The sequence below is a fragment of the Psammomys obesus genome, unplaced genomic scaffold, assembly GCF_907164565.1.
Source record: "Psammomys obesus unplaced genomic scaffold, mPsaObe1.curated_primary_1811, whole genome shotgun sequence".
Classification (NCBI taxonomy): domain Eukaryota; kingdom Metazoa; phylum Chordata; class Mammalia; order Rodentia; family Muridae; genus Psammomys; species Psammomys obesus.
In genome coordinates, this window is record NW_026596406.1 from 443,868 (window position 1) to 470,107 (window position 26,240).

The 26,240-nt window shown below is 42.2% G+C and overlaps 1 protein-coding gene across 12 annotated transcripts in view; it reads left to right on the forward strand.

The window, feature by feature from the left end:
* The window catches only part of LOC129669401 (phospholipid-transporting ATPase FetA), a 106,358-nt gene that overhangs the window by 52,541 nt on the left and 27,577 nt on the right, over positions 1 to 26,240 (forward strand). For 9 of the 12 annotated variants that reach the window (XM_055597610.1, XM_055597612.1, XM_055597614.1 and 6 more), the window contains 6 exons: positions 3,463 to 3,545; positions 6,625 to 6,783; positions 8,946 to 9,034; positions 18,830 to 19,026; positions 23,065 to 23,273; positions 24,741 to 24,784. In XM_055597610.1, the coding sequence (XP_055453585.1) occupies positions 3,463 to 3,545; positions 6,625 to 6,783; positions 8,946 to 9,034; positions 18,830 to 19,026; positions 23,065 to 23,273; positions 24,741 to 24,784 (781 nt within the window). The remainder of the gene's footprint in view (positions 1 to 3,462; positions 3,546 to 6,624; positions 6,784 to 8,945; positions 9,035 to 18,829; positions 19,027 to 23,064; positions 23,274 to 24,740; positions 24,785 to 26,240) is intronic. The other 3 variants (XM_055597621.1, XM_055597622.1, XM_055597620.1) reach the window with 2 other exon arrangements.

The window sequence follows — 26,240 nt, forward strand, 5'->3', positions numbered from 1 at the left end:
AAAACTGCTGGCTTTGAGTGGGGCCTGGAACAGGAGAAGGTTCTTCAATAGCCCCACGCTGCTGTGCAGGCTGCTCTACCACTTGGACCACATGATCCAGCAGACCCGACACTTGAAGTGTCAGTGGCAGAAACGGACGCTGTTTGGAGGCTTTGGCAGACCCCTATAGTCGAATTACAGAAGAGACCTTCAGGACTTTGGAACAAGACTCTACCATCATCTGCAGAAAAAGTATTCTCCCTTTGGGAGATAGTTCTTGGCCTACTTTTAGACCTTAGTGGAAACTGAGTTATAACAGTACCGTTTGGCCTGTGCTGCCCATCATGAGGTGACCCACCAAGTCATAAAAAAAGGATGTGTACAGCAGCAATCCATTATCATATGGAAGGGGCATGTATGTGATCGGGCATAGGCAGGTCCTGAAGGCACAAGCACATTACATGAAGAAGTTGCCCAAGTGCTTACGGTTTCTACACTGTCTTCTGCTCCCAAGCTCGTGGGGTGTTCCCTGTGATTGGTTGACAGGGGAAGAGAAGATGAGGGCCTGGGTTACTGACTGTTCTGTGTGCGATGCAGGCATCACGCAGAAGTGGACAGCTGTGGCATTACAACCCCTTTCTGGGACAGCCCTGAAAGATAGCAGCAAAGAGAAATTCTCACACCAGGAAGAACTTTAGGCAGTACACATTTTGGAAGGAGAAATGGCCAGATGTGAGATTGTTTACTTATTCCTCAGCTGTAACCAATGGATTGGCTGGGTGGTCAGGAAGTTGGAAAGACCATGACTAGAAAATTTGTAAGAAAGACATTTGGGGAAGAAGTATAGGGATAGGTCTCTTTGAATGGACAAAATATGTGAAGATACTGTGTCCTATATGAATTCCCATCAAAGGTTAACTTCAGGAGAGGAAGGCGCTCAATAATCAGATAGGATGACCTATTCTGTGGTCAGCCGGGCTCTTTTTCCAGCCATGCCTGTCATTGCCCAGTGAGCCCAGGAACAGAGTGGCCGTGGTAGTAAAGATGGAGATTATGCATGGGCTGGACAACATGGACTTGCACTCACCAAGGCTGACCTGCCTACATCTGTATCTGAGTAACCAGATCTGCCAACAGCAGAGAGCAACACAAAGCCACGTATACGGCACCGTTCCCTGGGGTGACCAGCTAGCAACCTGGTGTCAGGTCGGCTACATTGGACCACTTTCTCGTGGACAGTGCTCTGTATTTACTGGAAGAGATACTTACTCTGGATATAGATTTGCCCTTCTTACATGTAATGCTTCTGCCAAAACCACCATACATTCATTGACTTACAGAATGACTTATCCACCATTGAGGTATTCCACACCATATTGCTTCTGACCAAGGAACTCACTTCACAGCCAAAGAAAAGTGGCAGTGGCCCATAATCAGAGAATCCACTGTCTTCCCATGTCCCCCACCATCATAAGCAGCTGGCCTGATGTAAAGATAGATCAGCCTTTTGAAGACACAGTTAAAGTGCCAATTAAGTGATAGAAGCCTTGGGGGCTGGGCAGGCTTCTCTGAGAGAGGTGCATGCTTTGAACCAGCATCTAGGATATGGTGGTTTCTCCCCTAGCCAGGATTCCTGGATCCCCGAACCGAAGAGTGGAAAAGGAATGGTTCTACTCACTATCACCTGTAGCAATCCATTAGGAACAGTTTTGTTTCCTGTTCCCATTCTGCTGGTTTCAGATGGGGGCGGGGGGGACACCACAGCCAGGAGACACAACAAACATTTCATTGAACCAGAAGCTCAGACTCCCCTGGCCTCTTTGGGCTTCTGGTGCCATTAATTCAACCTTAGACAGGAACAACAGTGTTAGGAGGCACGATTGATCCTGATTTTTGAGAGGAAGTTGGATTGCTTCTTCACATTGGGGGTAACTAAGATTATGTCTGGCGTGCAGGAGAATCTTTAGGGTTCTTGGTGCTACCATGTCAATGGGAATCTACAACAACCCAGTCCAGGCAGAATGACGAAGGACACAGGGCCATCAGGAATGAAGGTGTGGGTCACTTCAGGAAGGGCCGAGACCTGCTGAGATCCTGCTGAGGGTGGAAGAAGTGCAGTGGATAGCAAAGGTTATTGTAGGTATAAATGCCAGTTAAAGGCTACGTGGCCAGTTGCAGAAATGAGAACTAAATTGACAGGAGTGGTTCTGTCAAAGTTTGTTAAGAATGCATTTGTGCAGATATTTGTGTTTTCTTTCCTTTATTTCTTTATCATGTAACATCAATTGAATAATTATCATATTTAAGTTTTGAGGTACTAAAAGAATGTTCCTCAAGGGACATTGCCACCTATTCTAAAATCTGTAAGGCATTTCCACTTGTATGTAGGATAATTATATCATGTTCAATGTAATTATAACCTGATTCAATATATAATATGTTTGTGGTTGTACATGGGATAGTTATATCAAGCTAGGCCTAATTATGAGCTGGATAGTGTTTCATTTGGGCATTAAGTATGGATGAGGAGATGTGATTGTGTGTCAGTTTGGCGAGGAGTAGACAGACTTGCGGTAGCTATTCTTGCTTGTCAATTTGACTACATCTGGAACTAAATAAAACCCGAGGAGCTGGGTGAGGGATTTTTCTTAATTAAATTATTTGAAATGTGAAGACCCACCGTTACTTCATATCTTTTGAGGTGGGAAGGTAGACCTTTAAACTGGGCCACGCCTTCTGGTGACAGCCTATATAAAGGACATGGAGGAGGGGAGTGGCTGCTTTTGCCTGCTTGCCCTCCCTCTCCATTTACTGATATTAGAGTCTAATTCTTTGAGGTTCTGAAATATACCAACGGCTAGCTGAAACATCCACCCTCATGCCTGGAACAACTACTGGTCTCTTGGACTATCTGTTGGGAGATAGCCATTGTTAGATATAGTCGTAAGCCATTCTAATGGCTTACATTATTCATTCTATCAGTACTGCTCCTCTAGAGAGCACTGACTAATATTTTACCCAAAAGCTTTTTGAAATCTATAGTTGTTACTATCTCTGTGCATTCTTGTAACCAAAAATGGTTAATTGTGACATTTATGAACTGCTGCCCCAGAGTTGTGAGCAGCTTCCTAACAGAACCTGCTCCCCATCCCTGAAGGAAGCAGATGCCAGCTCCGGTTTGCTCTGTGATGTCTCGTCAGCTTCCCTAGCATTGCTGACCAGCCAGCTCCCCTGTGTTGGTTAAGGTGCTGGTGGTGGGTGTTGCAGGGAAGGGGGCAAGAGGACGGGCTGAGCAGGTTCCCTGAAGTTATCTCACTGTCCGAGAGAACAAGGAGTAACTGGCGTGAGGTATCACACCCTTAGCCTGTACTCTGCTGGCAACATTTATTTTCTCAGACCTAACAAAGAAGCAGTACAAGCTGGCCCTGTGCTGCTGTTGTGTATGTGTCTCATACACTGATGAACCTGTGACCTTTTCTCTAGTGAAACCAACCTGAAGGTGAAGCAAGCCATCTCTGTTACCAGTGACATGGAGGATAACCTGGAGCTGCTGTCTGCCTTTAATGGTGAGCTTAGAGGACGGCTGCCCACCCAAAATTTCGCCAGCAGAGGACTAGCTAAACAGAGTATGGCACATCCCTACAGAATTCCATACAGTTCATTATAAGCAATATGCAAGTCGATTATCATTGACATGGAAAAACATATACAACATAATAGAGAAACAGATTATAAAAGCAGTATAATGCATGTAACATGGACAAGTTTTTGGGAAACATATTTGCATATATGTACAGGATAAAACACTTATAAAAATGTAACTCAAAAGGCTTTGAAGAGAGCTTTTTCTCTAAACAATGAGTAGATTATAATATTTCTCCAAAGCCTTTAATCCTAGCACTGGGGAGACAGAGGCCAGCAATCTCTAAGCTTAGGGCAGGTCTGGTCTGCATAGTGATTTCCAGGCTAGCCAGGGATATGTTAGTAAGACCCTGACTCAAAGAAAAAAGTTTTCCCACTTTAGCATGTTAAAAATATTTACAAAGGAGATCCAGCAAGATGGCTCAGTGAGTAAAGGCACTTGCCTCAAAGCCTGTGACCTGAGTTTGATCCCTGGGACCCACATGGTGGAGGGAGAGAATCAGCTCCCACATGTCCTCTGGCTCCACACATGCACCATTGCATATTCTCTCTGCTCATGCAAAGTAAACATTAAAAATGTTTACAGAGATATATTTACTAATCAGGGAAAATCAAACATTTCTATTTTGAAAAAAATAGTAAGTTCCCTTTACAGTAAGGAATATCTCCACTTCTTCCTCTTCACTGACTCTGATCCGGCAATTCTGATGCTGATGAACTACCTGTGGTGGTTTTCTCTGGATGGTCTGTGGCAGAACATTATTTTTGTTTTGATGCCCTATGTCCAGCTGGACTTTTGGCTACTTTGAGTTCTTTTTTTCTTCCACCCTTCTCCACCCTTACAAGCCCCTAATACTAGATAGGAAAGACAAACGATAGGGGAAAGAGGGCAGTGTTATCATTAGACTACTTCCTGCTGATTAGGGGAATCAAGTATCGTATTTCTCGAAGGTAACACACTAGGCATTTTGAGATCAGAGACCATTGGTGGCTTGGTCACAGTTTCTTTGCAAATGACCAAATTTCCTGCAGTTGGAGCACTGGGAGGCTTGACATTGAAGACCTCTAGCTTGACCTATGGTATTACCATGGTACCCATTAGAACCAATTTGGTCATATCCCTTTCCCATTCACCCACAAGCACTGCCCATGCCTTTCAAGGTCTAATAACCTTTTTACATTCAGTACTTGCATTTTCTTGTGCTAAGATTTCTATCAACACCTGTCTTGTGTCAGGGTCTGGTACAGTTTTGTTCACAGAATCAGTGAAGGCTTCTCCAGAGCCTTGTATAATCTTTGTAAACAAGGTGGACTTGTTTTCCAGGCCTCCTCAACTTTGTCCCTAGCTCTTAAAGCCGCTAAGCAGCATTGTGCCTTTCACCCAGCAACTGATCTTTTAATGTATTCATTCTCTCTGCTCTGTTTCACTGTTCAATACTTGTGGCTCCTTCTCTCCACCATGTTAACCATTGCAATTGCAGACCAGCATCTAGTAGAGCTGTCACCAATCCCTTCCAGTCTTGGGAAATAATTCTATTTTGAGTAGCCCAGTTACTTAGAATTTGTTTTACATAGGTGAGTGCATTCCATATGAAATCACGGCCTCTTTAAAATGCCGTAATCTATCACTTCCATAGGATGCCACCCGATACCATCATAACCTTGTTGAACATCTTTAGGAGGCGTGTGCTTTATGATTACTGGGGAAGCTGGTGGTGATTTTGTAACATCTGGAAGCATGATGGGTTCAAGATCAAAGCAGGATTTTTCATCAGCCCATCCTGCACTTTCAGCCTTTCTTTGACCCCGCTGCCCTGCAGTTCAGTTTCTTTCTCTCTTTCCTCCTGTGAAAAACTCCTTTTCTCTTTCTCAGTCACTGGGGTTGAGCCCCTTGGTTCTCCTTTTCCTGACGATCCTTGCCTCCCAATTTTTCCACCCACAATTTTTCCAGTTGCTCAGCCAACTCTGTAACCTTTTCAGAAAAGAGAGGGCAGAGTGACTTTTGTTTTCCTTTTTCCACCAAATTTTTGTTTCTCAGGTCCCTCCATTACCACTCCAAATTTTTCCAACTGCTCAGCCATTCTCCCAGCCATTTTTGAAACAGAATTTTGGAAAAAAGAAAAAAGACAAAAGAAAAAGAAAACCAGAGAATCCCCTCTGGGAGCAAAGTGGGTGCTACCCAGTGGTGTCAGTGACAATAAATTTTTTGCTGGCGTCTTGAAAAGAAATATCCATTTCTTAATCCTCTGCCATTTCTTCTACAGCATTTGAAGTCAAATTTCCCATTCTGCCTAGACCCACTGGTAGCGGACTTTTGGCTACTTTTTTCCACACTTCTCTACCGCTCTTATTCCACCCTTACAACTCCCCAACACTAGGTAGGAGAGAAAGAGTGATAGAGGAGAAAGGGAACGACTTCCTGATGATTAGGGGCATCAAGCTCCTTGGGGGCAAGTTTGATCTATGCCATCAGAATATCGAATTTCTTCCTGTTGTTGTTTCTTCTTTGTGCATGACTACTTAACAAACCTCAACCAACAACTCACCAAGAGCTCGCCAGCTCTTGGGGCCTAGCATTTATATACCCTCTGAAGAGTCCTCAGAATTCCAAGCATCACACACTTGCAGAAGCTATCTGCAGCTGGCAAAATGACACCCCTTCTAGAGCATGAGGCAAATCATAGTCAGCTCCTGTGGACAATCAGAAGCAGCCCCATATCCCACACCTGGGATTAAAATGGAAACATTCCTATTTGTGTGTGTGTGTGTGTGTGTGTGTGTGTGTGTGTGTGTGTGTTTAAAGAAACTAAACTTCTCATTAAAGCCTTGAAATATTTGTGTGCTTTTGTAACAGAATTTAGTGTGGGATAGAGAGCAGTTGAGAAAAGATAGAAGAAAAAATTGGAGTGTATTATTTTTTTAAAGAGGTTTTCTTTCTGCTTTTTTGCCAAGTGTCCTCCCAGGGTTACAGAGCTGATGCCCTTGCTACTATATTTTCTGCAGGAGAAATTAGATGTGAGCTTCCCAACAACAAGCTGGACAAGTTCTCTGGCACGCTGAGCTACCTGGGGGACACCTACTTCCTGGACCAGGAGAGGTTGCTGCTCCGAGGCTGCATCATCAGGAACACAGACTGGTGCTATGGTTTGGTCATTTACACCGGTGCGCTTCCCTTCAGCCATAGCCCAACATGACCTGTTAGAGCCTGCCCACTGCCCAGCCATGGGTAGCTAACACGCAGACTGTGGTTACAAGCTAGAACAGTGGTGTAGTGCTAGATTGATGGGGAGGTGAGACAGCTGGCTGGCTGGTATATGTAAGCAATTGAGGGGAAAGTGGCTTTGCTCCAGGCAGGGGACTTCCAACATAACAGCTTCACCTTTATTCAAGGAAGGTCGTGTGTTTCAACAACATAAGGCCATCATGCAGACAAAGGAGAGGGTGTTCATACAGAATGGAAGGTTATGTGGAGACCCCATCAGAAGGGAGTATAGACAGTGCCCGTTACATAATATAAACTATCACGTGGAGACTTCATATAAAAGAAAAGCACTACATTAGTGGCTCATCTCGAGATGTCATTTAAGTCACAACCACAATATGTAGTGAGAGGTTTTCTTGGTTCATGGCATGATTGGGAAGGAGAGCCACCGTGACCCTCTGTACCCAAGTAGCAGTAGGCATTGTTAACTTTTTGCTCTTCTCTCCCTGGAGAGAAACAATTTAAAAGGAGGAAAGACTGACTTGTCACTCAGTTTCAGTGGTGTTAGTTCAAGCTTGCTTGACCCTGTAGCTTTGGACCTGCAGCAAGGGCAACCATCACAGTGGGAATTTGTGATGGGGCAAAGCTGCTCTTGTCATGGTGGCTGAGAAGCAGAAAAGAGAGAGGAGTGGTCCTTGGAGAAATGCCCCTAAGAACGTAACTTTCCTCAACTAAATTCCATGCCTAGTTTCTACTACCCACAAAAACGCCACCTGCGGGAGACAAGGTTTCAAACAATAAACTTTTAGGAGATATTTAACAAGTCCATAACCACAGTAGAAAGATTTTTTATCACTAAACTCGGATTTTTGGAGGTCTCTTCAGAGCACCCACTCTTAAAACATGGGGCTCCTAGTTCTCCTTTTATGGAAACTAAGAAGGCCCCCACCTTCTGGAGAAGCTTAAGAGTCCAGGGAAGCCTGGCAGAACTTGGTTTCTTGGTTCTTGGTGTGAAGTGGCAGCTTCTAAGATGCTGACATCAAATGATGTCAAGTAGGTTTACTTTCCTCACTGTATGTCAGCAGTTACCCACACATAGTAAAACCATTCCTACCAAGTCCATTTGTTTGGCTGAAGTTTTTTCCCAAAGCAATAGTATTGCCAGCATGACTTAGTTTTCTTCTGATTCTTGGTTTGTTGACAATAGTGATGAACTTTGGGGAGGTCCATGTAGGGTCTCATTCCAGAGAGCATCAGGAAGCCTCAGTGCAGACTTGGAGTCGCTGTTCCCAGTGTGCAGTCCTCAAGTCCTTGGAAGCCTGTGGGAATCAACTCAGCCTTTCTAAGGATTCTGGAAGATGTGGTCCTCGTAGCTGCCACACTCTGCCTTGAACATCTCAAAACCCAGACCTGGAAAGGAATGCCTCCTGGGACGGAATGCTATAGCTTCTGCTGTCCATTCCCAGTGTCTTCTCATAGTGCCAGAGAAACCCAGCTACCCCACATGGACACAGGAATAGCACTCCTCCGTTAGAACACATGCAAAAATAGTAGGCCAGAGAAATGGCTACTTACAGTTTCTTTCTAACCCTCTTACTAGGATTTCCTCAGACCTCTGGCTAGTCTCTAGTGGTTTGCAGCTCAGCTCTGTGGCCGTTCCAGACCCCTTTGCTCAGTGCGCTGCCACAGAGGAACACGCAACCTGTGTGTCTCAGCCACAGAACAGTCTCAATGCCCCGAGTTCTACCATAGCAAGAAAATCACTGCTGCTTCCTTTCTTCCATTCTCAGGAATTTGGGATATAGCTGACTCAGCAATAGGTTTCCTCAAAAGAAAACAAATATTTCTTTTATCAGAAAATTGCTTCCCTAAGCCAAATAAATAAGGGACACTTGCATGACTCTTGTTCTCATTTAACTCATGGGAAAATCAAGACAGGTTAAGGTGCTGGTGAGGGTGTGGACAATTCATAAGGAAACAACGTGCTTCTTTCTAGGCTGTTGATTGGATTTGCTTAAGAGGTTAAAATAACTGCACATAAGGTATATGTTCGCACAGTTTCTAGCTATCACTGAGTATATCCAGTGATTCTAAGGTCCGGGTTTCCCCCTGTTTTGCTTAGGGCCAGACACCAAGTTAATGCAGAACAGTGGACAGTCCACCTTCAAACGAACACACGTAGACCATCTCATGAACGTCCTTGTGCTCTGGGTAAGTTAGACACGCAACGCTCTTTCTCTCTGTACATACACATTCAAGCAGTAGCCGGCCTTTCCAAACCAGAATGTAGTTGTTTGAGAGCTACAAGTTTCACAACCCAACAAGCTAAGGTGTGAGCCAGGAAAGAGCAGATCGGTGCACACGGCCTCTCGGTTACTCCCATGCAAAATAAGGACAGTTCAGAAACCAAGTGGCGCCAGAGCTGATCAGGGAAGTAGAAGTCCTTTTAGAAATAGAAATTCTTTTTCATGTCAGATTTGATCACGACCTTTAGTAACACATCACATAGACTAATTGAATGCCTTATTTAAACCGATCATTTTAAGGCTGTATTCTTTAAAGGTGTCTTCAGACAGAGGCAGGAGAAGCTCTGGCCTTATCCAAGTTTCTGCTTCAAAGAGAGCAGCTTCTCATTATGCTGCTTTATAATATTTCAATTGGAACAATAGGGGGACTCTGCTGTCTGGAACCCGAAAATCACCAACAAAGGGGATAATGAGAGAGCGAGAAGGTTTTATCGGTTGGTTGGTTGGTTGGTTGGTTGGTTGGTTGGTTGGTTTGGTTTTTTTTTTTTTAAGACAGGGTTTCTCTGTGTAGCCCTGGCTGTCCTGGACTCACCCACTCTGTAGACCAGGCTGGCTTTGATCTCAGAGATCTGCCTGTCTCCAAAGTACTGGGATTAATGGTGTGCACTGCCACCATCCAGCAGAAAAGAGATTTTGTTTTAGTTTTTAAATTTACATACAATTTTTTATATTATTTTCCTTCCCTAACCTCCTCTCAGACTCTACCTACTCAACTCCATGTTCTTCCCAGTCTTTCAAAAAATAAAAATAAAGCAAAAGTAAAATGCAAAGATCACAACCAACTAAAAAGATTAAGAGAAAAATATTCAAAAAATCCCCACAAAAACTACCTGGAGTCCACCCTGTGCTGCCCGGCTCTCTGGGCACAGGTCCTGCCCTGGTGTGTGGCTGATACACTAGGGCTAGTCCACAGGAGAAACCTGATTTTCCCTTTTGCCAGGAAGCATCAACTGTAAATAGCTTCTTGGGTAGGGGTGGGACATTGTGTTCACTTTCCGTTTTCTGTGCTGGGATTTTGTCTGGTTTGAACTTGTGCATGTCTTTTGTGTGCTGTCACAGTCTGTGAGTGTGTATCATATCTGTTGTGTCTGGATGACAGTATTTCCTTGGAGTCATCTACCATCTCTGGCTCTTGCAATCTTTCTGCCTCCTCTTCTGCATAGATCCTTGAGCCTTGAGGTGAGCAGTCTGACAGAAATATCCCTCTTAGGGATGAATGCCCCAAAGCCTCTCAATTTCTGAGCTTGGTCCAGTTGTGTGTCGCTTGAGTTAATTCTCATCAACTGAAAGGAGCTTTTAGGAAGGATGAGTGATGTGCATATCTATAGAAATAGCAATGTGTGATTAGAAATCATTATAATACTGTGTTCCTTCAGCAGAATAGAAGTAGGTTTACCCTTAGGGACCATCAGCTGTCTCATTCTGGGCCCGTGCTGCGTTAGCAGTGTCAGATATGGGCTCTCTCTCATGGTCTGGGCCTTAAATCCATTTTTAAAGTGGTTGGTCACTCCCATCACAGCTGTGTCATCTTGCACCAATGTGTCGTACAGGCAGGCTGCTGCTGTAGGTCGCAGGGTAGTTAGCTAGGTAATAGTGATGACTGCCTTTCTCCTCTGCTACCTTCCAGCACCATGAATGCTAGTCAGTAGAGGTTAAGCTTCTAATTAATTTATTTTTAATTTCATATGTGTTGGTGTTTTGTAGATATGTCTGTGTAAGGGTGTCAGATTCCCTAGAACTGGAGTTATAGACAGTTGTGAGCTGCTATGTGGGTGCTAGGACTTGAGCCTGGCTCCTCTGGAAGAGTAGCCAGGGCTCTTAACCTCTGATCCATGAGGTGAAACTTCTAGTTGGGCACCAGCTCGATTTCTTCATGTTTGATGACATTGTGGTAAGGTAAGCAATAGGGCCTTACCACCAGATTGAGGAGGGTAACCGGGAGCCTTGACAATAGCTTGTGGTGTTGGGGGTCATCTATGGGCCCCTTTGGCCAATAATTCAGCAAGATGTAACCCATTCTTGGCACTATAAGATATATAGTTGGGGTATTGTCTCCATCATTTTATAGTGACTCTTCTGAAATTCCTTTCATATAGGTATCTGGTTTTTTAAACTTTTTTTTAAGATTTATTTATTTTATGTATATGAGTGTTCCATTTGCATTTACACCTGCCAGAAGAGGGAATCAGTTCACATTATAGATGGTTGTGAGCCACCATGTGGTCACCGGGAATTGAACTCATGACCTTTGGAAGAGCAGACAGTGCTCTTAACTGCTGAGCCGTCGTCTCTCCAGCCCTAGGTATGTGTTTTAGGAAGCTCCTGTAGTAGGTCTCTACATGTCTTTTAGAAAGCTGTTAATAATTGGTCATCTCTCCCATATCCGCTCCTTTACCCTGATCTCCTTTACCCCTCTCCACCCTCCTGTTCTAGTTCTCCCCTTTGTTTCTTATAACATTATATTCCGTTTCCCCTCCCTTAGACGATCCCATTCTCCCCTGCTCCCTTACTAGCCACTGCCTAACCACTGTAGATACTCTTATTGAAACACACATTTAAAGCCAACATCCATATATAAGGAAAATGCATGTAATATTTATCTCTTGGGGCCTGGGTGTCCTCACTCAGAATGATTGTTTCTAATTTAATCCATTTGCCTGCAGACTCTGTCTATCATTTTTCTTACTAGCTGAGTACTATTTCATTGTGTAAATTTACCATATTTTCATTATCTATTCATTAGTTGATAGACATCTAAAATGTTTCCAATTCTCATTATTATAAATAGAGCATCAATAAACATGTATGGAAAAGTATTTCTACAGTAAGACATAGAGTTCTTTTGCTATATCCCAAGAGTGGTATAGCTAGATCTTGTGGTAGGGAAATTTTTGTCTTTTTCAGGAACCTCCACACTGATTTCATAGGGCCTGGACACTTTCCCTGAATCCTTGCAAGCATGCGCTGTAGGTTTTTAAATTATCATTATTATTTTTTTAATTTATTTTGGCCATTCTTATTGGGGTAAAATGAAATCTCAAAGTAGTTTTAGTTTGCATTTTCCTGATGGCTAAGAGTGTTCAACATTCTTTTAAGTGATTCTCAGCTATTTGTGTTTAATCTTTCAAGAACTGTTTAGTCCTGTAGCCCATTTTTTAACTGGGTTTTCTGTTTTCTTTCTGTTCAGTTGAGGTTTTTCGCTTGTTGTTTGGTTTGATTTTGTTGTTGTTTTTCTTTACATATTCTAGATACTAATCTTTGGTCAGGTGTATAATTAGAAGAGTTCTTTTGCATGTTGTAGGCTTTTGCTTTGTTTGAATGATGACTGACATTTTTTTTTTTTCTGTACAAAGGCTGTTCAGTTTCATGAGTTCCCATTTACTATTGTTGATTATAGTGCCTGTGCTGTGTTCTATTCAGGAAGTCTTTTTCAGTGCCAATGATTTCAAGCCTATTTCCCACTTTCTCTTTTATCAGGTTCAGGGTATCTTGTTGTATGTTGAGTTCTTTGATCAGCTTGGAGTTGAGGGCTTTTTGCAGAGTGATAGATAAGGCTCAATTTTCATTCTTATATTCTTTTATCCAGTTTGACCAGCACCGTGTTTTGAAGATACTGTCTTTTCTTTAGTGTGTATTTTTGGCTTCTTTGTTAAAATTCAGTTGTCAATAGCTTTCTGGAATTATATTTGAGTCTTCAATTTGATTTCATCAATCAAGATGTCTGTTTGTATGCTATATTTTAATTACTAGAGTGCTGAAATACAACTTGAGATGAGGGCTGGTGTTGCCTCCAGCAGTTCTATTATTATTCATGATCATTTTAGTTACACTGGTTTGTGTATGTACATGTTTCCATATGGTTTTAAAGATTTTTTTCAGTTTCTATGAAGAATTGTGTTGGAATTTTGATGGGGATCACATTGAATTTGTAGATTACTTTTAGTAGGATGGCCATTTTCTTTTCTATTGAAAATAGATTTCTTCTCTCATCCCAACCACAGTTTCCCTTCCTCCATTCCTATCTCTCCCCACTCCCCCTCCTCCAGATATATTCCATCTCAGAGGGAGAGAAAAGAGCGGGCCTCCAATAGACAACACCCAAACAGGGCAAAACAAGATACAGTAAGACAGGGATAAACTCCTCATATCAAGGGTGGACAAGGCAACCCAATAGGAGGAAAAGGGTCTCAAGAGCAGGGGAAAGGGTCAGAGATACACCTGCTCCTGCTGTTAGGAGTCTCACAGAAACACCAAGCTAACAGCCATCACAGATACAGAGGACCCGGTGCAGACCCACAAGGGGCCAGGCTTGCTGCTTCAGTGTCTGTGAGCCCCCATGAGCCTGCCTAGTGGATTCTGTGGGCCATGTTCTCCTGGGGTCCTCCATCCCCTCTGACTCCCATAGACTTTACTCCTTGGTGGGCTTCCTTGATCTAAGGGGAGAGACCTGATGAAGACCTCCAATTTAGAGCCTCTGTGTGCATAATGTCTGGCTGCAGTCTCGGTACCTTCTCCTCTCTGCTGGCAACTGGACGAGGCAGCATATCATTGGGAATCATTTCATTGACTTTTTTGACAGTCATATTTGGTTCTACCATAGGGCTCTGAGATATCCAGCCTCCAGTTCCTGGTCCTCTGGGCAGTGTAGGACTTGGGCTCCCATGGCATGGGCCTCAAGTTAAACCAGACAAGTTCTGTGCCACCATTGTGCCAGCACATCTTGCAAACAGGACAGATTGTAGGAGTCTCACAGAAACACCAAACTAACAGCCATAACATATATGCGAGGACCTGGCACAGACCAGGCATGCAGATGCGGGGATCAAACCTAGGTCCCTAAAAGACCAACAAGTTCTCTCAGCCCATTGAGACATCTCTCCAGGCCCAGAAAAAGGTATCCTAAGAGAGGGTAGAAAGAGAAGATGATAGGAATACATGTGATATGGAAGCTAAACGGGGGCTGTCTATAGGAAAGGAAGGGAAGCAGCCAGAGGAGGGCGAGGGGAGGGGTGAGGGAGGGAGTAAGGAGGAGGCAGATTGGAACAGGTCAGTGGTGCGTGTATGTGGACATGCCACAGTGAACTGCATTACTGTGTATGTAAATTTAAAGTGTTTTATATCATGAAATAAAACCAATAAGATCTAAATATAATATATAATGATCACTTTGATAGTAGAAGCTTAAATAATTTGTGACTAGTAATAATTTGTGTCCATTCTGGCCAACACAGATTACTTTTGTTCTTGTTGGTGGAAATTAACCTCATTATTTAAGTAACTTTTGTGTATAACTGAGCTGTTCTGGTAATATCTACACTTAGTTCCTTAACTTTTCATCTTCTGTTGTTATACCCTGAAGTGGCAATAAGAAAATCACAATGCCTTTTCAACGCAGTACATACAGATTGGAAGACTAGGAAGGCTGTTGAGCTTTGAGAGCAGAGTCAAGCATCCAGCATCTCTTTTTCTACTGCTGAGTACTGAGCCTTCGCAGTTAGCAGAGTTCCTTATCCTGGTTTTTTAATGAAGCAGATTATCGCAGTCAAGAGTTAAGGAAAGTGATGTAAGCAGATGCTTTCAACAGCATCAGGGGCTTGTGATGTTACCAGTAAGCTAGCTCATTGGTCAAAGGTCATCTTCAATAGGACATTTCCTGTCAACCTAGACAGACTCAACAGTTTGTGTCTGTCTGAAGGGCAGTAGAATTTGATACTTGCCATCTGTGGTGGGATTTTTACCTTTTACAGTATTCACATTATTAATTACAGCTTGTTATACATATAACTGGTGAAAAATCAAGAAATATACTAATTTAAACAGAATTCTGGTGACTATTATAGAATTCCACAGGAAAAAATAGCAGAAGCAAGTGCGTGACCCCTCAGGTGGTGTTACTGCATATTGTGGTTTGTGTGTGTGGCGTTCCTGGATGGGCACTTTGTGCCCTGCTGGTGACTTTGGGGACATTTGGAACCTTTACAAGGTGGGCTGTGCTTGGAGGAAATGACTCCCTATGGGCCAGCCTTGAGGGTTACAGCCCAGCTCCACTTCTGGTTCTAGTCTCAGCTTCCTAGCCTGCCAAAATGTGAGTAATCTGACATACAGTCCCATCACCATAGGACCACGCACCACACGCCTCCCCACTCACAGTGGACTGCATCCCTAAGGTAGCAGAGTAAGTCCTTCCTTAAGGTAGTCTTTTCAAGTGTTTTCTCTCCTCAACAAGAAGCAATGTGCTGAGAATCCAATGTGTGTCTGATGTGTGCCGGATGCTGTGAGAATCACAAAAGTCTGTAAGAAGTGTTTAAGTCCTTTGAGGAGGAATCCATGTCAACATCCACTACTTGTTGGAAGTTTTATTTGACAGTCGCTTCTGGGGCTAAGGAGATTGCTCAGCCAGTAGAGCGCTTGCCTTGAAAACAGGAGTACCTGAGTCTGAGCCCCAGAACTCACATATAAATACAAGAAAAAAAATGTCAGGTGTGATGGCATGCCCTTGTAATGTCAGCGCTTGGGTGGTAGAGACAGGAGGGTCTTCGACACTTGCTGGCCAGCCAGGTTAGTCTAACTAGTGAACTCCAAGCCGGTGAGATCTGTTATCAAAGGAGTTGGAATGTATTCCTAAGGAAAACATCCTCGTGCTTACATGCACAGGTAAACACATGTGTAAAAGCATGCCCATACACAATAACATTGACATATATACATATACACATGTATTTTTAAAATAGTCCCATCTGTCCAGTTACTCAAAACTTTTCAACATCCTGGTTCTTTTTATTATACTTTAATATCTTTCTGTGAAGAAAAATTTAAAAGCATGTCAAGGCCTGTTTTAAGATTGCACATTGGCATGTATGTGTGTAAAAAATAAATGTAGATATGGGACAGGGCTGGAAAGATGGCTCAGCAATTAAGAGTAGTTGCTGTTTTTCTCATGGACTCATACTCAGTTCCCAGCACTCACATCAGGCAGCTCACAACTGCTCGTAACTCCAGCTTCAGGGGATTTGATGCCCTCTTTTGGCCTCCACAGGCATATATGTACACACACACACACACACACACACACACACACAAATAAGGCTTTTTCAAAAAGTTATGAAATTATTTAGAAGAACAAAGGGGACAAATGGGAGAGAGGGAAGAAATCTTGGTAGCAGAAACAGGGCAGAGAAATATGTTTAATATATAGCATTTACATGTATGCAAATTTTAAACTGTATAAATAAATTTAGTATTAAAGGGCTACGTATCAACCAAATGTGAAAAAATTATGAAATTAAAAATATTGTAGACAAAGAGTTGAGAACAGCTTGAGCTCATAGTAAATTTTACATCACTAGAGCTGCATGGCAAGACCATGTCTCAAATGGAGCAGGGTATAGGAAAGAAGGAAGAGAATTATGTAAGAGAAAAGGAAGAAAGGGAGAAAGAGAGATTAAAAAAGAGAAGATTCTCAGTTTTCAGAGATGTGTCAGGAATCAGAATAGCATTGACTGCCTCAGCAGTAGCAGAACCATGTCAGAGATAGCTTGTCAGTGATAGTCTGTCTAAAATAGCCTGTCTAAAACAGTCTGTCTACAATAGTCTGTCTACAGTAGTCTGTCAACAACAGTCTGTCTACAGTAGTCTGTCAACAACAGTCTGTCTACAATAGTCTCTCTGCAGTAGTCTGTCTACAATAGCCTGTCTAAAACTGTCTGTCTACAATAGCCTGTCTACAGTAGTCTATCTACAACAGCCTCTCTGCAGTAGTCTGTCTACAGTAGTCTATCTACAACAGCCTCTCTGCAGTAGTCTGTGTAAAAGAGTTTTTCTACAAAAGTCTGTCGACAACAGTCTGTCTACAATAGTCTATCTGCAGTAGTCTTGTCTACAATAGTTTCCAGTAGTCTGTCTTCAATAGTCTACAGTAATCTGTATACAGTAGTCTGTCTGCAATAGTCTGTCTACAACAGTCTGTCTACCATAGTCTGTCTGCAGTAGGCTGTCTACAGAAGAACAAAGGGGACAAATGGGAGAGAGGTAAGAAATCTCCAACTGTCTGTCTACAATAGTCTGTCTACAGTAGTCTGTCTGCAGTGGTCTCTCTACAATACTCTGTCTACAATAGTATCTGTCTGTAGTAATATATCTACAGTAGTCAGTCTACAGTAGTCTGTCTGCAGTGGTCTGTCTCCAACAGCCTTACTATAATAGTCTGTCTGCAACACTCTGTCTACAGTAGTCCGTTTACAATAGTCTGTCTACAGCTGTCTGTCTACACTACTCTATCTACACTAGTCTATCTACAATAGTCTGTCTGCAGTAGTCTCTCTGCAGTAGTCTGTCTGCAGAAGTCTGTCTACAATAGTCTGTCCAAAATAGGCTTCCACAATAGGCTGTCTACATTCATATGTCTACAAACTGTCTCCTTACAGTAATCTGTCTACAATAGTTTGTGTGCAGGAGTCTGTCTACAACAGTCTGTCTACAATAGGCTGTCTACAGTAGTCTGTGTACAATAGTTTGTCTACAATATTCTGTCAAATATAGTCTGTCTACAAACAATTTATCAACAATAGTCTGTATATGATAGTCTGTCTACAAAAGTATGTCACGAATCTACTTGCAGCCTCTAATCAGATAAAAAATGAAATAGAAATACAAAGTTTGGATTCTGGAGAGATGGCTGCTCTTCCAGAGGACCCAATTTCAATTCCCAGCACCCACAAAACCGCTCACAACCATTAGTAACTTCTGTTCCAAGAAAGCTTATGATCTCTTCTGGCCTCTACAGGAAGCAGACATATATAGTACATATATATGTGGAGTCCAAATACCTATACATATAAGATAAACATTTTCAAATGAAGTGTAAAGAAGTATCTTTATATATTTCTTTCTATAATGGAAATGTATATCAAATTATTTTAGAGGTAGGGGCTACCTGTCAACAGGTCAAAGTTGAGTTTCCCTTTCACTTCAGTCAGAGTGGTTATCATCATGAAAACAAAAAATAGCAGGGCCACCAGGAAAAATTTCTTATACTCTATTGGTAATTAGTACAAACATGAAAAATCAATAAAAACTAGAAGTGAAATTCCCACTTGCCGCAGCTGCAGCAAACCTGGATATAAACCTGAAGGAATCGAAATCATCACTTAGCAACCAGTGCACCGAGACTGTGATTCTTTCCATCTACTGCCCTGAGGAGCTAGCTGCAGGTCCATGGGCCCCTACCTTCCAACCTTACCAAATTCTGAATTGTTTACATGGCTGCCATTTTCCTTACTCTTGCTATCAGTTTTCCCATTGTCCTCCCTCCAACTGCTGCCAAAGCCACTCAATTCAGGGACAGCCCCTCTCCCCAACATCAGTACTGGAGTGATTAAGACTGGAATCTGGCACTATTTGGAACCTGTTTCTCTAATTCAGTATCTAAGTGACTTGAAGAAGAATATCAAGTTCCTGTCAGTCAGGAGTTTTCATCAATACTAAACATGTGAAGCAGTTCTCTTAGTACTTAGGGTGTTCTGATCGTTAATACCTCCCTTCAGAGTCACACAGACAGCTCTTGTAGGACTTTCTTCTTTGTCCTAGTACTACCTTAGCACCTCCCTCTCTCCAAGGAGAAAACACTTATTAGAGCTGAGACTCCAGAAGGTAGGATGGAGTCCATCCATATTTTGCTTTTTTTGTTTTGTTTTCTAAACAGATTTTCCTGGTTTTGGGCACAATGTGCTTTTTGCTATCCATTGGACATGGCATTTGGAAGAGCAACAAAAGCTACTTTTTCCAGGCATTTCTCCCATGGGAACATGTTATTGCCTCACCAGCTACAAGTCCTATCCTCGTTTTCTGGTCCTACTTCATAGTCCTCAACACCATGGTACCCATCTCCCTCTATGTCAGGTGGGTATCTCTGATCCTTAGTGTTCGGGGAAGGGCATGGCTTTATAGTCCCTGCTTTAATAATCAGCTGGAGGATGTTTTAGAAAGCATGTGTTATGTGCTTTCTTTTTTTAAAGAGCTTGCTATGTCACCCAGATGACTTCAAACTTCAGATCCCCTGCCTCAGCTTCAGTACTGGGATTACAGGCATGTCCCACCATTCCTAGCTTACTATGTATTCTGTAACTCTTTTCACAGGCTTGGTATATAAAAAAAAAAGTCGTTGGAGTGTGTTGTAACAGTCCCTGTTCTACCTCTAATCTTACTAATTTGAGGTGGTTTTTTTTTTCTTTGATTAGTATGAGTAGATATTTGTAAATTATATTTATATTTTAGAGAACTGATGTGTGTCCTCTTTTTCAAGTCTGCTAAAACCTGACCTGTAGTCAGGTCTCCCAATCCAGAAAGTATTCTCCATAACAGACTTACCTTATTTTAAAATGTTTCTGATGACCTAGTATGAGCCAAGCCCTTTACTAGGTGATAGGATTAGAAACCTGAGAATAAGACATCATTTTCTCTAAAGAAGCTTGCTTGTAGCTTTGGAAACCAATTGCTAATTGTGGTACAATACAAAAATTCTATAATCAAAACATGCATGCATATTATAAATGCTCTAAGGAGCAATAGATGAGCTCTGCCCAGGGAAGCCTATGGCAGTGTGAGGGAAGTGAGCCTCAGACTGGGTTTGAAAAGAAGTGAGGAAATGCACTTCAAGTGGCAGGTCTGCAGACACACGGTGTGGAGACTTTCTCAGTGAGACCAACGTGTTAGATCCCAAAGAACATCAATTACAAAAGCATTTGGATTTTATCCTATAAGCAACAAAGAAATAACGTGACTTATTAATATAATTACATGTAACTATATATATTAATTATTTAACATAAATATAATTGGCATATTAATTATATGATATTTTGTTCATATATTATATTATAATAAACCCTTCCTGGACATGACATAATCCCTCTGGCTCTAAATACTTTTAAAAGAACTGAAAGTGAGAACTGAAGAGATGGCTCAGTGGTTAAAAGCACTTGTTGCTCATGTAAAGGACCTACGTTTGGTTCCTGGCACCGACATGGTAGCTCACAAAGATTTGTGTTTCCAGTTTCAGAGGATATGGTGTCCTCTTCTGGCCTGCAAGGGCAACAGGCAACATGGTGCACATACATACATTCATTCAGGCAAAACACTAATATACAATACATTTTTTAAAAAAAATATTTTTTAGAATATAAATCTAAAACTAAACTACAGCAAAAAGTAGACAAGAAAGTGGAAGAAAGGGAGAATGAGACATCAAGACCGAGCTGGGTTGCAAGGTTGATTTAACATACAAATAACAATACATGTAACACAGAGTGGAAACAGACGTGACAGAAATCACACAGTCATCTCAGTAGGTGCAGACAAGACTGGAGGTACTGTTGTACACCAGGACCCAAGATGCTGCTCCCCAAGTAGGAGCCTGTACTCTAGCCACCTTCCAGTACCTTTGACCAGAGGAGTATGACTTACATGGGAGTATCTCCTTCTGTACAGTGACCCCATCACTGAGAGCACGTTGAAGATCGGGCCTTGAGTCACTGGACAAGATCAGGAAATAGCTGTCCTAGTTTCAGACCCACTCCCAAGGACTCACTTTTAGGACCTGTGTTGGGAAATGGGCCCCTCATCTTCTGGTGTTATGTTTTCAAACAAGACAGGGGAGGAAAGGGAAGATTTATCCAGGAAGGAAGATTGGCCTGAACTTTTAACCTCACCTGTTAAGTCTGCTGTATTCTTGCGTAATTAAATCTTTTATTTGTCACTGAACAAAGAGGGAAAAAAGAGGTTTAACATCCCTTCATGATAAAAATCCCTAAAGAAAATAGGGAAAGAAGGAAAATATCTCAACATGATAAAAGCTGTATGTGACAAAATTACAGTAAGTGAGAAACACTGGCAGCACTTCCTCTAAAGTGGAGAGTGAACAAGGAGGCCTGCTCTCTCTACTGTTTTTTTTTTTTTTTTGCATGTGAATGTGTATATGGTGTGAATGCATGTGTATGAATGCATGTTTACATGAATGTGTGGGGGTTCTTTTGCACATGTGTGTGGAAAACAAAACTTAGGTACTAAAAGTCTTCCTCAGTCATTTTCCAGTTTATTCATTTCAATGGGTCTCTTGTTGAGCACCTTTAGCAAATCCAGAAATCACTGGCATGGGCTAGTCTCGCTAGCCTGCTTACTCTGGGCTCACGTGTCTCCACCGTTCAAATACTAGCATTACAAGCCGCCACAGCCCTCAGCTCCGGTTCTTGTGATTGCAGCAAATGTCATGTCACTGGCATCCTAGCCTTCACTTCTGTGCAGTGCAGCCTTGAAGTCTTAGCTAGAGCAAGGACACAGTAAAGAGAAATCAAAGAAAGACAATTAGAAAAAGCTACACGATTCTTATTTTCAGATGACACGATTGTATACTGTAAAGACACTAAAGACTTCATAAGAAAAGTCTTATATCTAATTAAAAAAAAACACTTATTAAAGTACCAAGATTCAAAACCAGCACACAACAATTAGAAGCTTTTCTATAGACTGAGAATAAAAATTTTTAAGTAAGGAATTGGGGGAGGGGTTCTCATTCATAGTAGCTCCAAAAAATAAAATACCTAAAAATTAAACCCACTTAAGGAAGAAGAACTGCTACAATAAAAACTTCTTAATGAAGCTGAAGGAGACACTAGAAGATGGAACATCCTCCCCTGCTCATGGATCAGCAGAATTAATATTGTGAAATTGTCAGTGGTACCAAGAACAATTTAACAGATTAAAACACATCCCATCAAAATTCCAAGGACATTCTTTAAGGGGGAAATCCTAAAATTCATGTGGAAGTACAAGAGACTTTGAATAGGCAAACCATCCTAAATAGGATGAAAAAAAATCTGGAGGTTACCCCATACCTGACCTTATACTACAGAGCTACAGTAACAAAAACAGCATGGCACACACACATGGCGACCAGGGCAATACGACAGAAGACCTAAAATCAGTCCCCACAACTACAGCCACCCAGTCTTTAATAAATGTGTCAAAAGCATACATTGGAGAAATGGCAGCCTTTTCAAAACTAGGGAAGTTATGGCGGTAAACAAAATAAGCCTCAGACAGTTACTGTGTGTTTTCTCTCATTTGTGGAACCTAGATTTAAATTTGTCTATGTCTGTGTGTATGTATGGGGGCTTTAAGGGAGGAGGCAACGAAGAGTGTAAATTTGACATGAAATCAGAAGGACAGCTCAAGGGTAGTACAGGATTAGTGAGAGGACAGGGCAGGGGGTGAATAAGAACAAAATGTTATGAAAATGCCACATTGAAGTCCATTATTTTGTATACTTACTGAGTCAGGGTCTCATTGTGTAGCCCTGGCTAGCCTGGAACTCAATATGGTAGACCAAGCTAACATCATCCTCACAGAGATCCGCCTGCCTCTGCTTCCTGAGTGCTGGGATTAAAAGTATGTGCCACCACGCCTGGGTATATGCTCTTATGAAACTGATATGCTGATGTGCATGAGAACTGCTGATGTAGAGAGAGGTCACCTGGAGAGACCTGAAACAAAGAACATCTGAATGCTGCAAGTTTCTCTCTCTTTCTAACATGACCATAGCAATCTTTATAATTACACCAGCAGTAGCTTTTGTCAGTTAACTGTTACTCCAAAGGTACTTCCTGGACATAGTGCAGAAGATGAGGGAAGCAAGGTGTGCCTCAGAGCTTGCTTAATGAGCTGTGTCAGGTCGTGGTGAGGATGCCATGTGTCACAGGACTGAAGGGCAGAGTTGTGATGGTCTGGGCCATGTGGGAAAGTCCTGTGGAGGGCAGATACCTGGGGAAGACGCTCTTTCCACATCCAGACCCTCATCTATCATGGACCCATAAAAAGGAAACCAAAATAATATACTTTTTGTCCTACTCTGACTAGGACCCTCTTTTCTTACTTTTTCCTTAGTGTTGAAATAATAAGACTGGGCAACAGTTACTATATCAACTGGGATCGGCAGATGTTTTATGTGCCAAGGAACACCCCGGCACAAGCTCACACTACCACTCTTAATGAGGAACTCGGCCAGGTTCAGTATGTGTTCTCTGACAAAACGGGAACCCTGACCGAGAATGTGATGACTTTCAGCAAGTGCTCTATCAACGGGAAAACCTATGGTACGTGCCCTTTCCCGCCCTCCCCGAGCCTGAGAGAGGGCGCGGCAGATGCCATTCAGATCTAACCGCCTAAGAGCCTCTGAAATGTCACCTCCCTCCCATTCTCCTGACCCTTAGTGAGCCACGGTAGCTTCCCCAGGGAGGAGGACACCAATTGGTGTCCAGTGCCAAGTAGCAAGCCCTAAAAACATGCACATAAGTAATATCGTATGAACTCAGCCGGTTATACTCATGTGTATGTACAAACGCAGATATGCATACAGTAGCGGTTAATGAAAAAAGAGGGCATGAATTTGAAGGAAAATGGGGAGGGTTCCAAGGAAATGTCTGGAGGAAAGAAAGAGAATGGAGAAATAATGTAATTATAATCTTAAAAAAAAACAGTTTTAACAGAAACACATTTATTTAATACTTAGTAGGTGAAATCCATTGTTTCCCACTTTAAGAAGACCAAGAGTCACTGTTCTCAAGGGGTTCCAATGTCTTGAAGAAAAATAATATGTTTGGTTATTTATGATACAATATCAGATGGATGTTGGTAAAGGGGTAAGAATTTCTCATTGAGAAAGAGTTTTTAGTCTATTATAGACTAACCACAGTGAACAGTAATGTCTTGTATACTTCAAGCTCCAATGTCTGATAAGAGACATTGACTAAAAACAAAACAAGAGCAAAAAAAGAAAAGAAAAGAAAAGTAAAACAAAACACACACACCAAGTAAGTGAAGAAAGAAAATAAATTAAACTTATGGCTGGTGTGCCCTAAGGAATGACATGAAGGCTCAGCCTCCACACACACACATGTGCATACATACACTAAAAATTAATAAAATAACCCAGCAATCTCCTTCCTAGATATCCTCCTAAAGTAAAATAAAAAAAAAAAGAGGGAGAAACTAAAACAGGTGTTTGCAAATATTCAGGGCAACATTATTGCTCGAAATAGAAGTAACTCATACTCATTAACAGATGAACAGGCATTTTAAAGTAGTCCGTAATGTATGCACTGTGATCTGGTCATCACAGCCATGAAGCCTGGTAGCTGGTATAACATGAATAAACCCTGAGAACAGCGTACTAAGTTAATGACCAGACACAAACGGACATATGCCAGTGGCTCGCCTTAGGTGAAGAATCTAGAATAGGAAAATCCACAGAAATAAAAGTAGAAAGAAGTGAGGAGGAGTGGGGAGTTTGTATTTGAAATGCTTACAATGTGTTGAGTGCTGAAAAGTAGTGGTAGAATGATTGCTTAGCATTCGGGAGGCTCTGGGTCTGATCCCCAGCACTGAAAAAAAAAAGTATTGCAAATATATGGTAATGATAATTGTATACCACTGTGGATGTAATTAATACTGCTGAATTGTAACTTAAAAACAGTTAAGTGGCAGGTTTATAGCGCACACAATAAGATAAAAACTTCCTTCAAACCCTTCACTAAACCTCTGCTGTATGTACTTGCAAACAGGTTATTGCTATGACGCCAATGGACAGTGTGTGCCTGTGTCTCTGGTGAGTAATCACAGCTGTGACACGCGTGTGAAGTGAGGGCAGAAATGTCAGCACAGTTCAGTGTCTACTCTGAACTAATGAGCTTTTAGTGGCCTAAAAAAATGTTTTAAATGATATACATGGCCTGTCTTTGAGAATTTTTATGAAGATAGTTTTGTCAGCTCATCAGCCCCACCCAAAAACAGAGTCTGTGTACAAAGCAATGCATGCTCCTTGTCTTAGTTGCTGTTCTGTTGCTTGAAAAGATCCCATGTCTGAGGTAGCACTTAAAAAGAAAGCATGTAATTGGGGGTGGCTTAATCTGTTTCTGAGGCAGGAAGGAGAGAAGCATGCTGCTAAGCATGCAAATAAATGAGCCGTGGAGGGCGTTCTCCTTCAGCCCACCGCATTCCGCTCCCTGGCTCCCATAGGCCATATTATAATTTAGACAGATTGTAATTTAGTCCAACTTCAAAGGTCCCATGGTCTTTTAGTCTCAAAACTGTGTCAAAGTGCAAACTCTCTCCTGAGACACAAGACAAGCTCTTGACTCTGCAACATCAGAAGGCAGACCACGCACTTCAGCGCACAATGGCACAGAGGCACATCACCACGGCAAAGGTGAGGAGACACTGAGCCAAGGTGCTGCTGTGATTCATTATCAGTTTGACTACATCTGGACATCTGGAGCTATCTAATGTCCAAGTGCCCACCCTATCAGGGTTGGGGTTTTTGTTTGTTTGTTTTTTGGTTTTTGTTTTTGGTTTGTTTTTTTTTTTTGGTTGGTTGGTTTGGTTTTTTTTTTTTTTTTTTTTTTTTTTTCCAGGCAGGGTTTTCCTGTGTGTATAGCCCTGGCTGTCCTGGAACTCACTCTGTAGACCAGGCTGGCCTCAATCTCAGAGATCCACCTGCCCCTTTGTCCTGAATGCTGGGAATAAAGGTGTGTGCCACCACTGGCTTGCTGGGATTTTTTTTCTTAATTAAATAATTTGAAGTGGGAAGACCCACTTTTAATCCAGGGCTTTTGAAATGGAAAGATCCACCTTTCATCTGGCCCACATCTTCTGCTGGTAGCCAGTGTAAAGACACAGAAGAAGGAAGCGTGTTCTTTGCCTGCTTGCCCTCACTCACTCTGGCAGCGGCATCACGGCACTTGTGTTACAGCCTACTTCTTTGGGATTCTCATGTACAGTGAAGACCATCTGAGACATTCAGACTCAGGGACTGAACAGCTACTGGATTCTTGGACCTTCTGTTGGTAGACAGTTCTTGTTGGACTAGCTGGACCACAGCCTATGAGCCATTCTACATCTACACACACACACACACACACACACAGAGAGAGAGAGAGAGAGAGAGAATAGCTATTTATAGAATTTATATATACGTGTGTGTGTGTGTGTGTGTGTGTGTGAGACATCCTGGAGCTGTGAAGAACCTTCTCCTGTTCCAGGCCCCACTCAAAGCCAGCAGTTTT